The sequence below is a fragment of the Pieris rapae genome, chromosome 3 (assembly GCF_905147795.1).
Source record: "Pieris rapae chromosome 3, ilPieRapa1.1, whole genome shotgun sequence".
NCBI lineage: Eukaryota > Metazoa > Arthropoda > Insecta > Lepidoptera > Pieridae > Pieris > Pieris rapae.
Genome location: NC_059511.1, coordinates 10,563,468 through 10,576,401, shown reverse-complemented (window position 1 = coordinate 10,576,401; position 12,934 = coordinate 10,563,468). Strand labels below are relative to the sequence as shown.

Here is a 12,934-nt window from a genome sequence, read left to right as displayed (position 1 = left end):
TTAATTTTTATCTACCCTCCATAGTCAACCCCTATGGGTGGCCTTTATATATTGTGATTGTTAATTTTTTTTATAACAGTCTTAGTATCCTGTATTTTTTTATTTAATGTTCTCATCACTTCGGGGCTTGAAGTAATGATTAAGTACAATCACAATACAAGTTCAGATATAGTCAAAGCAAAAGATGTGTTATTAGCGCCATCTGTTGCATAATATTAAAAATGAGTTAAAATATTTTTCAGATTCTGTCAGCGTCGTTATACATCGTGGACCATTTGCCAGAGGGCGCGCAAGGCTTATGGGCGATTGTGAATTGTGAATCTTGGTGCGCGTTGGGTGAACTAGAGTGGGTGCCATTTTCAGTCATCCGCCGAGCTATGGAAGTCAACCTGTTAGGTTCGTATGAAAATTTTTGTTTCTTTTTCAAAAATGTAGATGGCACTATACACCATTAATTAATTTCATACAAATAAGCCAATTTTCCTCTTTTAAAACCCAAAATGTAAAAAAATAAACCAAACTTTCTCTGTACTCTATACCATGTACTAGCAGTATACAAAAGTAGAATTAGTAGCCCTTGGCAAGCTTCCCATCGGAATTAATAAAATTAATGTGCATGTACGTAATCGGGGTACATCATTATGTAGCATGTTTTTGTAAAAATAAATTATTATATAAAACCTTTTTGGTTCGCGTCAGAGTTTGTTTTTCTGAGTTCTACAAACTTGCTCCATAAAAAAGAGATAGCGCTAGTGGACTCAAATTAACCGCATTTCTAGATAAAACATTGATGCAAAATTTTACTTAATGGCGTCATGAAAATATCTTAGTTATATATTAAACATGTCTTCGTTTTTGTTAATTAAAAATATATAATATTTGCACAAAGTCAATAAATTTTTATTGAAACAAAATAAACTAAATAATGTAATCATGTATCACAGTTTTTTTCCTAACTGTGTCTAATGTTTTAAGTTCTCAATGTTCACTTTAAAATTTTCTGTCTTTAAATTTGCTGTCATAAAAACGTTATACATTGTGCCAAAGCTTTGATATTTTTCAGCGAATTTAAGTGCCTGGGGGATATTTCACGCACGAAAAATCCTTTAAAAATGTTGTAAAAAGCTTTTTAATCCTTTGAAATGTTGACATTAATAGATATTACGAACACGTGCCTATGTAATAAGTTTGCATTTGAACGCTTTATTTAAAAAAATATTTTGAAATTTACATTTTTGTGGACATTAAGGTTCGTAACCTTTTTAAAAAGGTATGTTTGGATGAAAGATTCTTTTTACATAATTTCGTTACTTATTTCACTGGCTCTGTGACTAAAAGTAAATTTGTGAGTTGACCTGCTCAACAAGTTAAGGATTGTGTAGCAGATTGCGTTGCACTTTGGCTCCAACCAAATCTATCATCTAAACATGCATCAGTACATTAACACATTGAATGTTTAAACAATGGATACAAAGTAATAGCCGGAAACCAAAACTTTTTATGGCGAATTTTGATTAAGTAAATATGAATGTTTGAAACTGTGTATATTAATGTTTTTAATAAAAAAACGGATCGGATTTTTCGGATCCGACTGGTCGGCGTACAGCACGTCGGTTGCCGAATACTCGGATCCGAGAGTCAGGGATAGCAATAATTAAAAAAAATGAACAGACGCTCGCACGGATACGACAGGGCTCGCTCGACTGATACGCTCCACTCGGGTCCGATAAAAGAGCTCTTAATGTGTTAAACCAATTCGACTTAGGGTCTTAAAAGTCCTGCAATGTATTTGCGAGTCTTCTGGCTGCGTAAGGTTTGTAAAAAACTGAGTTTTGAAAAAAATAGTAAATTTTTTTGAAGATTAAATGTGATAACACTTCGATAACGGAAATTTCACAAATATTCAAAATAATGATTTCAAACGCATCAAGAATTAAAAGTGCCTGAAACCTTTAACAAATACATTTTTTTAATTTTTAAGTATGGAGGCTATTTCATTACAAAATTATGTATTACAACTTTGTGTCCATTGTATTGAAATTGTAGGAATAAGCTACACTCAACAAATGAGGTTGAGCTAATCTGTCATCCTCACACGTACAACACGCCCGATTTAGCTTCCTACACATTAAGGCTGTTTGTTCACTAATCAGACTATTGTTGTTTTAAAAATATACTCAACTTACATTTTATTCTTATTTGCAACGCATCATTTAATTTATTCCCATAAATACAGTAGATATTAACAACTTTCATAACCTACAAAGTAATATAAATAGTTAAAAATTATTAAAAACAGAACTATATATATTTCAAAAATTGTTATGTTGTCATAATATGTCGAATCTATAATGAAGTAAAAGTATTGTCAACATAATAAAAAATGGTCATAGAACTGCTTCGATCTTAAATAATATTTCTCTTTTCACATATACTCTAAAACTATTTATTGTAGATAAGAAACTATGCAAACTAGACTGACTTGTTCCGGTATTTACTATTGACTATTTTATTCTCTTAACAATGAAGATTTAATTTACATAACGACATTTTATGTAATAGGCCAGAGTCGATAATTTATGAAATCAAAAAAAAAGTTTAGGTTATCTGAGGTCGGGAAGGGGAAAGTGGTGAGTTTATAAATGTAAAAACGGTTTTTCTCAATTTTCGATAAAACTAAAAGTCCTATAGAAAAAATCAAATGGCAGTTATTTTTAATTTTTTCCACGACAATTGGTGAAAACGTAACTTTTTATGTCCTAAATAAGCTGTAAGTTATTTGATTTTATATATTTATATTTTCACCTTATTTTGAATTAATATCGAATAAACAACCTAATTTTCAATTGAATTCACCCATCACAATATCAGCTTTTTCAAAAAGTTGGTGTGCTTTCTGTTCATTGAAATCTGTACTTTCCGATTACTTTCAGGTTTCATCCTACTGTAATTATTTTTCACTTTTTATTATTTTTAAGTACACCCTGGTCTATAAGAACGCAAAATAATCACAAAATTAATTAATTGTTTGTTTATATTGATGTCTAGCTCAGATTTAGAAACGTTATTATTTTTATAATGTAAAAGTTAAGGTAACTATGCACTGTTCTCTTAAATAGCTATCATGTACATCAGCCTAAGTTAGTTATACTCAGTATATTGAGCTAATAAGTGAGATGCGGTGGAATTTACGCTAATTACTCTGGCAATCCTGCTGTGAAGCAATAATGCATTGGTTATCTATCTATACAATAGTATAACAGATATTTTGAATACTGCGGCGCCAGTGACTATAATAAAAAAATAACAACAAAATATTCAGGGATTTGTATATTAAGGATAGATTGTATTTATAGTGAATCATATGAACTAAATTTTCACATGCTTTAGTTGATTATAATAAACATAATTTAAATTTAAATCAATCACAATTCTGGTGTTTTTTCAAATACAATTATTCTGTTTTTTTTTAAACTGAACTAATCTTAAAGCACTGAACTGAACATGATATGAAAAGTTTAAACATTTTTGAAGTATAGTTTCAACATTTTCGCTCTTGGTAGTTATTTGTCAAGGGTTTCATAATTATCCACTGCAGCTCTGACGGCTTGTATTTTTATGAAAAACTTTAGGATTTTGTTTCGCGAATCCTCTCTACAGTAACAAAGGCAACGTTTACTTCAACCAGGTCACGAGTAGATTTATGTTAGCTGTACTCATTAATATATACATTAAAATACAATCATCTTATACAATTAAAATAGATTCATAAAGCTAAATCTTTCGTGAAATAAATAAGAATGATATATAGTATAAACAAATATTTGTTATATTTCTGTACGAAAGAATAACTTTGATGATACTCATAGTATAATAAATTAATTAATTAAAATTAAACAAGCAGTTAAATGTAACAAAATCGCTTTAAATTTAAGTTGTAGAACAGGTATTTCCAATTCTTATTTCAAATTAGGATAAGTTTTCCAATGAATACGTTTGGCTCTTTGCCAAAACTACAATATTCCACGAAGTGAATATTATTTCGACATTGGTATAAAATTATAAGTTCATTTATGTGAAGGTCACAAACATAATTCATATATTAATTAAAAGGTATTGAAATATTTTACGCAATATTTGAAACATACTGAGCAGTGTTGGCCTAGTGGCTTCAGCGTGTGACTCTCATACCTGAGGTCGTAGGTTCGCTCCCGGCTGTGCACCAATGACATTTCTTTCTATGTGCGCATTTAACATTTGCTCGAACGGTGAAGGAAAACATCGTGAGGAAACCGACATGTCTCAGACCCAAAAAGTCGACGGCGTGTGTCAGGCACTGGAGGCTGATCACCTACTTGCCTATTAGATTTAAATAAATTATTATAAAACAGATTCATAAATGTAGACAAAGACCTAAAAGGTTGTAGCGCCACTGATTTATTTTATTTTTATTTGGATCATACAGCAGGATAGCAATCCTAACGTAGCAAATGCGTAGCAACTCTTTTTTGTAGTTTTTCTCAAGTTTTCTATCATAATTATTGCCTAAAAATTATATCCTTATAGAAAATATTACTTTATTAAATAATCTTAATTTTTATATAAATACATGTCGGAGTTGGCGTAAAAGGATATGTACACCAATGGTTAAACTAGAATAAGAAGTAAGAAGCAAGAAAGACAGTGAGCAAGATGAAGAAAGCTGGGTTTCCTGACGACGAGATCTAGAAAAAGCTAAACCAGATGGCGTGTATGGATGTGATTGAAGTCAAAAAGAAACTCTAAAAACCGAAAGCTGATAAGTAAGGAGGTCATAGACCGTAAAAAGAAAGTCAAAGAAGGTGAAGAAGTCGATAAAAGACTTTCACGACCGAAATAAGTTACTAACTTCCTGTTGAGGCTGGTGAAAGCATGGTAAATAGATAGAAGGGGTATAAGAAGTATTAAGAGTTTACTATACCAGTTTCGAAAGATAAAGAGATACAGGTGATATAAGTGGGAGCTACAGCGGGGATGATACAAGATTTCCGGCAGATAAAGCATGTAAATATAATAATGTCGTGAAAATGAGTTGGTTAAGAAGTATGAGTGAGATAGGTAGGTGAGGGTTACCAGAGGACGTAGTGACAACGATACGAAGTGTAATGCTTTGACGTGAAGTCGCGTTGAAAATGCTTTGTTGTACATACCTGGACAAAAGAAGGGGCAAGTCATCGAAATCCGTGATCTTCTTCTATTTCGAGAAATCTTTTCTTCTTTTTAACAAAATTTATTTAGGTTCATATTTGAGATATAATATAAAACCAAAACTAAATGATATTTGACAATAATGTCGGTAAAAAAGCAATGACATTTACGGGTCCTATTTCCTTAGGATTTCATTTTCCTAATTGAGTACTTGAGTCGTCTTCACTCTATTTAATATTTTTGCTTTATTCCGAGTTTATTAAAAATAAGAATGATTTTATTCCATTGTTATTATGTAGAATCATAATTTCGAGCCCAATATTCTTCCCGCAGGCTATCAATTAAATATAATTCTGTTCAAGCCCATTTGCTAAATTTAAATTATATCATAGCAAAACGCGAAAACATTGAAAATATAACAAAATCACGTTTAAATGACTTCTCCAATTCTCCAATGTATTGAATAAAATGATAGTACAGTGCTGACTACTGCTATAATCTAACTTACCTTAGTCCTTTTTTACATATATTGAGGGGGCAAATAAAAATGAAAGAACTGGTTTTGCAAGCAGTTGGTCTAGCATGAATATTGTAATATCGCGAGACGCGTAACACGAATGAGTGTGATTTTAATTTATGTATCTTTTTAGTTTAATATAAACGATGGAACAATGTCCAAAAGTGGAGACAATTGCAGAGGATTAGAGTGAAAAAGTGGGTGTTTTGTTTTTAATAAACTAGTTTCAGTAATATATAAACTTAACTGATCTTGAATTTTAAAATGGCAACAAAACTTAATTATGTTTAAAAATACAATTGGTATACCAAGGAATAAATCATAAAATTCTTCATTGTATATTATATTGTGAACATTATATTAATTACTCATGAATCAAATTATTATTCAGAACGTTATAATTTATGATGAAATTGCTCATCTCGTAATGTTGTGTGAAGATACCTGGGTGCTGTATTTCATACAACTTATTTAGCTTACAGACCTAATTAAAAACATTATTGTTAACACCAGTAATGTTGGTGAATTTTTTAATTTTCAACTTCCGAAGTTTTGAGCTTTAGACTCGAGCTTATTAAAAAGTTGTGCGGAAACCTGAATTAACGCGTATAATGTTTTTTACTATAAGGATCTAGCCAGATCTTCCTTCGTAACCTATTTTATGAAATCTAATATTAAAAACAAATTAAGTTACGGAAGTAAGCGATAGTGTCTAATAAGCATATTTGTATCCTTTGTCAATTGAAATATTATTTAATATTTTTACTTAAGAAGTAAATTATTTACTTTATTTTTGCCTTGAATAGGTTTAAGGCTGTTGTTTCCGATACAGTATGTATATCAAATTTTGTTTTAACTTATATTTTTATTCTCAGCTAAATAGACAAATTGGATATATATTTTATCTTATAATTTTATAAAAATATTTAACAGTTAAAACTGACGTGACGTAATCTGGCTAGTGGTGTTGCAAGATGAAATAAATGATTAATAATACTAAAATAAATTAGCGTTACCAACCACAAACATTGGAATGTTCTATAAAGGAATTAGTATTAAATGCCAAGAGATCATAGGCATACTCTGACAAGTTTGAAATTCTTGGAATATCTGAACTCATAGTTTCATTCAAGACATTTCTGCAAGAAATTATTTATTGATAAAGTTAAATTTAATATGATTTTGACTAATAAACTTAGAGGTACTTAGAGGCGTGCATTAAGGCTAATGGTTATTATATGTTACTGATATAAATATATATAGCATTATAATACATTCCACAAAAGATCTTAAATAATATTTATTATTTTATTATTATGAGATTAAGATTTATAGAATCTCATCGTTATTAAGACATATAAATAAGGATAATTGTATCATAAGACATAAGAATTGGCCAAATTGCGCAAGTACAATTAAAAATGTCTACTTCTTATATGCCATTAATGAATTTCAATTCTTCATTACATGATGTAATTAATTACAAGTAAATTAAAGTTTATATACTACTTATTATTGCAAAAGCAATGGCCAAAAGTCATTGTTGATTTTTTGTACAACTATCAGATTACTTTATGAAATTGCTTACAACAACGTTGCTAACGGCGCTTGTGTTTCAAACGATTGAAATTCATATCTACTTTTAAACATATATATAGAGGTAGCGATCGAAATCCCCGCAAAGCCAGTATCTAAGCCCTAGACCTCGTTCCACAGATGTACACAGCACTTCAGAGAATGTTCATAGAGCATTATATGGCCGTACGAATACTTAACCCAATATTGTAGCATGCATAAACAAGTGTATTTCCCCTATGCGGCTAATCAATTATGAACAAAACAACATTAATGAACATATACGCTCGTGCTGTTTAGTTTTACGCTAGTATAATTAGTATTCTTGGCTTGTGTTCCGTACTAAAGTAATTATGTGGTGCAAGGGATTTATAATGTAGTTTTATTTAGTCAGTTATTATTTACGCAAGTTGATATAAGAGAAGAAATGTTCTATCTAAGCTGTAAAGAGATTTTGTATGAGTAAACCTACAGTTTAACACATATAGACTACATATCTTCTTTTATTAAATAATTTATTTAAATGTTAAAACAATATACATTTCAAAAGTTAAAACGTAGCACTAAAATGAAGATGTGGGAAAATAAATGCTTTTTTCTGTAATCCCATTTTATTCCTCGTCTAGAATGATAGGATGACAAAGACATGGGCTTTGGCCAATTTGTTTAATACCGTATTAATTGTAATTTCAAAAACAAACGAATCAAATATATATAATAACGTAAGATGTATGAGAATATATATCTAACCTAAGTTGCTAGTGGTTTATATTTCATATTTTTCAGGTCCAGCCCGCCTCGTGCAAGTAATGCTACCGCTAGTACGCAGAGCTCGGGGTAGAGTGGTTCTAGCATCTTCCATTTTGACCCATGTTGCTGCGCCCGTGAGAGGTGTGCATGCAGCCTCTATGGCTGCTCTTGACGCCCTCGCTGCATGCTTACGTCGGGAATTGAAACCGCGCGGTGTTGATGTTGTAAGTACATTTATAAAAATGGTTTGTGAACAAGAAGTCAGAAACTGTTGGCTATCACGACGACGATATCATATATAAGATGGTGTAATGGTTGCGCTGTGTAAATAAAAAATAACTTGGCGATTTAAAAGAGTGGCGGAGAGTTTATTGCCAGTTCTTCTTTTCCGTTCTACGCCCTTGATTTGAGAACTGGCAGTAAATGTAAAAATATATGCATTTAATATTTATTCCATAAATCAAATAATAAAATCAATTTGTTGCAATCTAAGCCTGACTTATACACGCACACAGTTATATTAATTAACCATGGGATGTGGGGTTGCCTGATAGTAGGTACTAATAGTAGTGATAATAGGTTTAGGTGGTTTGCGGTTTGTTTGGTAATATTCTATAACACAAACGTTAGTAACGGACATACCCAAATGTTACCGGAGATACAAAATTATTTCAAGGTAAATCTATATATATATATTAATCTCTATTTCCGTTAGTCACGACATCACGCGTGAACGACTGGACCGATTTCGCTAATTTTGTTGTTGTGTTTGTTATTGTCAGGAGAAGGTTCTTATGAAAATTTAAAAAAAATCGCGGAAATTAGAAAATTTGAGAATACTTAACCACTACACAATTCAAACTTTTTCGATACAACTAAGGGCGTTTAATATACTTATACTGCGATATTTGCAGCACGCATTCTGTCAATGCGTGCTGCAAATATCGTCAGACGATATAAAAAATATACTTAGTGATCTTCCACATACCGAATCGTAACTTTTCGGGGTAACTGACTATAGATAGTATATAGAGCTCGATATAAGATTTAAGAATAACAACTCATTGTTTAGGATACCACTACTATCTTTATCATATTATTATTTCATTATTTAATCACACTAACACCGATAAGCTCATTATTATCAATGAAATGAATATCACATTTAATTACTGTTAAAGTGCAACAATATTGTACTGAAATGCCTCGAGCCACAATTTAAATTCCTCTCACAGGGATCAACATTTTTCTCTCCGCGATGTACTCAAATTAATACAATCAGTTTCTCCATTATTGTATTATTATTCAGTAAAAAAAAATATTTAAAAGTGTAAACTAATTTTATTATCAAAATTTTAATATATTTATGTTATTAGTATTTTTCGTGTCATAATATTAGGTTGATGATTATTCCGTATAGAAAAGATTACTAACCCTAAACAATTATTGTTTCTGCGGTTAAAGTCTTATATATTTTTTTTTCATACAAATCCATCCAACCACTACAATAAAACTTAGCACATAACACTACTTATTCGAGCGATTGCTTCTAGAACTTTTATGCATGAATACACAATGCATTCATATTCACTGAACCGTAACAATGTCTATTACAAACATATAAACTACAAAATGTTGACTTGAGCGCTAACTTTACATTAAAAAAATCATTTACTGTTTACCTATACTAATGTCCCATGTAATGATAGCTAATTTTATATGTTTTCATATGTATATATTTGTACGTCATACAAACTATGTAGTACTAATATTAATGTTTGTGTTTGATGTATTGTTAATGAAACGATCACCGATAAAATATTGATTATTATTAACTGCAATTTAAGTTAATTATTATCTTGTTTATAATGTATTGATGCCGCAAGCTTGAACTCAATTAACCAAGAATTCGATTAGAAAACTTTACAAATAACCTCTGAATAACTCGTTCGTTTTCATTACGAGAAAAGCTTGTTGGCTTTCACTTCAACTTTTATTGATGTTTTGAATTCAGTGCTTTCAAAATCAGCATCCAATTATTGGTTGTAGACTCATTATTATTAATAAATGTTGAGTACATTCAACATTCATTTTAAATCAAAATCCATATTCAATTATAATTTGATGTTCCATGAAACTCCAAACCAATCTATCTATCATTTTACATTTTAACTTAGTTTACTATTATTACGTATATAGCAATTGATAAAGCTATAATTTCTTAACCACGGCACAGTATTTATAATAAGCAATATTAAACACTTCTTGGAATTCAAAAGTTTGTTGGGTCAAAGAATTAGCTACCCAACTTTAATTCCATTGACCCGAGCTACCCTAAAATACAATATTTCGTTATCTATTACCTTGAACCGAGACACAATATTGTAACTTCCATAATAGCTTAAACTCAAGCTTACAAGTAACATTATCATGTTTCATCCAGCTTCATAGCCCGTAAACTAGGTTAAAAGTCTAGTTCTAATGAGAGGCATATTAAAAGTTTAATGTCCTAGCCGACCAGCACGTTCCGCCTAAAGTAAAAGTAAACGTAAAATCTTTTAAAGTATCTTGTTATTTCATTAGTGCGCTAAATTAAACGTTCAGTTAGTATAAAGTAATATAATTATTGTCAACGTTTTATTAACTTTGAGGTGAAATTTATTAAATATTGTCTACTATACAGACTTAGGTGGCACGTGGAAGAGCACCCATCTTCCTTTAAAATTGTATCGTTTCTAAAACTAAAATGACAGAAACATCAAATACTTATGTTATTATTTTTTTTACAGTTTAGTACATTAACAGTTGTGTTTTTAGGTTTTTCCCTACCAATTAAAACTCTGTTTAATAAAACTATATTATTGCGTTCGTGCTTGTCACATCATAGAAACATTGAGACTAAAGCCAGTTGGTAACAAAGCACAAAATGCCTTTTTGAACTCGGCTTAATATTAACGGTTCACTGAAATTGTATAATAGACAACAGCGTTTCGTTTCAATACAGGTCAAACGTTTTCATTTAAATTGACGAACGACACAATTACCATATCGGCTTTGTAGCAAACACTAATAGCTTGGATTTTTTCGGGTTTTCGGATTTTAGTATACCATCGATGTATAGTTCGTACAATTTTTCCTGTCCGTTTGTTTGTTCTATAAAAAAAAAAAACAAAAATAAATGTAGTAAATTGATGCAGATATATATGTTATGCTGTATATATATGCTAACAACCTATTAAATATCATGTACAGGTAGATTAATAAAAAAATAAGTTATATGAAGACCGCTGCATTATTAGACCGCTAATAATGTCCGAGTTATCGGCGACTGATTTATTATTTATTTGTAAAAAACTGGTTTACATTTTATGTCTCAAAAATATCATGAAATCAAACCATTCAATGTTGGATAAATTTAGATTAAAACCTTTTACTTTTTGTAACATTATTGGTTACTTATATTTTAAAATACCAATAAAACTGCAAATAGTTTAATCAACTACAATTATTATTCTAAAGATTAAAAAGTACACCTAACGCGCGAGAGGTAGGTAATTTGTAATTCATTTTAGTCGGGCGTCATGGAGATTGCTCACGATTTCTTTTGCATAAATTCAGATACTTTTAAAAGGAAAATCTTATACTCCCCGCCTAAAAATCTTTATGAAACAGGTATTTGTAGCTGTAGTATTTCATGATTATGGTGATTTAACTATAGTTATTTACTTACTTGTACTTTATATAATTTTTACAAAAAATTTAAAATTGTAATGATCAAATTTCAGTCATAAAAATCCGTATAGAACTTTATCATTTACAATTTCGTTTATGGAGTGTTTTAAATTTTCAAGGTGGTAGTAGCAGCTGGTGAGTACACGACAGGTAGTGCCTGGCTGTCTGAAGAGAAGTTGCTGGAACAAGCTCGTGACATGTGGAAGCGTCTGAGTGACGAGCAAAAAGGAGCATATGGCGAAGATTACTTTGAACAGGCTCTGAGGAGCCTTGAGAAATACACAAAGAATGCAGTAAGTCCATTTTCTGATTCTACGATATTTATTAAACAACTACTCATACTTTACTCACAGACTAAGTATTAACTTAGCTTTTGTACGTATCAACAAAGCTTCTCAAAAAAGCCGGCAAAATTCAATCCGGTAGTGAAGTTACTCTGGGTGACACAATAATTTTTTCAAAGTTACAGTTAAATCTACCCCATAAAATATAAGAAAATAACTGGGCACTTTTTTTCTAATAAATGTATTTTTTTTATAAAAGATTAACGAAAGCAAAGTAAAAACAATAATGCGTGCGGTACGTGTTCAAAAATTGTAGCAAAAAAATCGTAAGAATCAATCATGAGAGGTTATGCCTCGCCAGGAAAGAATCGCGGACTGTCAACAGATAAAGCTACTGGTGTTTTCATTACCAACATACGTTTGATTAAATTCAATATCTTCTTCATTAATCTATTATTATTCCACAACTTAATGTCGAGATGGATCAATAAAGACTAATTATAATAAATGTTTGCAATAAAATCGAAGTTTGTGCTTACAGTATTACACCTGAATCTTAAACAACTTTTTTGTAATTTTAGCAAACATTAAGAGAGAAAGCTTCGCAAATAAAATTCAGTATTAATGTTACAGTACTCAACTTTCAATGGCAATCTGTAATAAGTCTGAAACGAAAGTTTTTAATATTTGATATAACAGAGCTTTTGAAGTTTTGAGATGACCCCTTTTATAATCTCTTTCGAATCAAGCGCTTTGTTTTAAAATGTCAAGAGCAAACGTGATAAGCTTTTTATCTCGAAATAGTTTGTATATAACTAGATATATCAAATTATGCTTTGTATTCGCAGCCTAAGAATTTTCTTTAGGCGTGATCAAAGTTCAAGGTGAC

At 30.6% G+C, this 12,934-nt stretch overlaps 1 protein-coding gene across 1 annotated transcript in view; it reads left to right on the top strand.

Moving 5' to 3' along the window:
- The window catches only part of LOC110998001 (D-beta-hydroxybutyrate dehydrogenase, mitochondrial), a 48,982-nt gene that overhangs the window by 27,228 nt on the left and 8,820 nt on the right, over nt 1-12,934 (top strand). Inside the window, exons 5-7 of the mRNA XM_022266406.2 lie at nt 243-396; nt 8,066-8,253; nt 11,881-12,054. Of these exons, the coding sequence (XP_022122098.1) occupies nt 243-396; nt 8,066-8,253; nt 11,881-12,054 (516 nt within the window). The remainder of the gene's footprint in view (nt 1-242; nt 397-8,065; nt 8,254-11,880; nt 12,055-12,934) is intronic.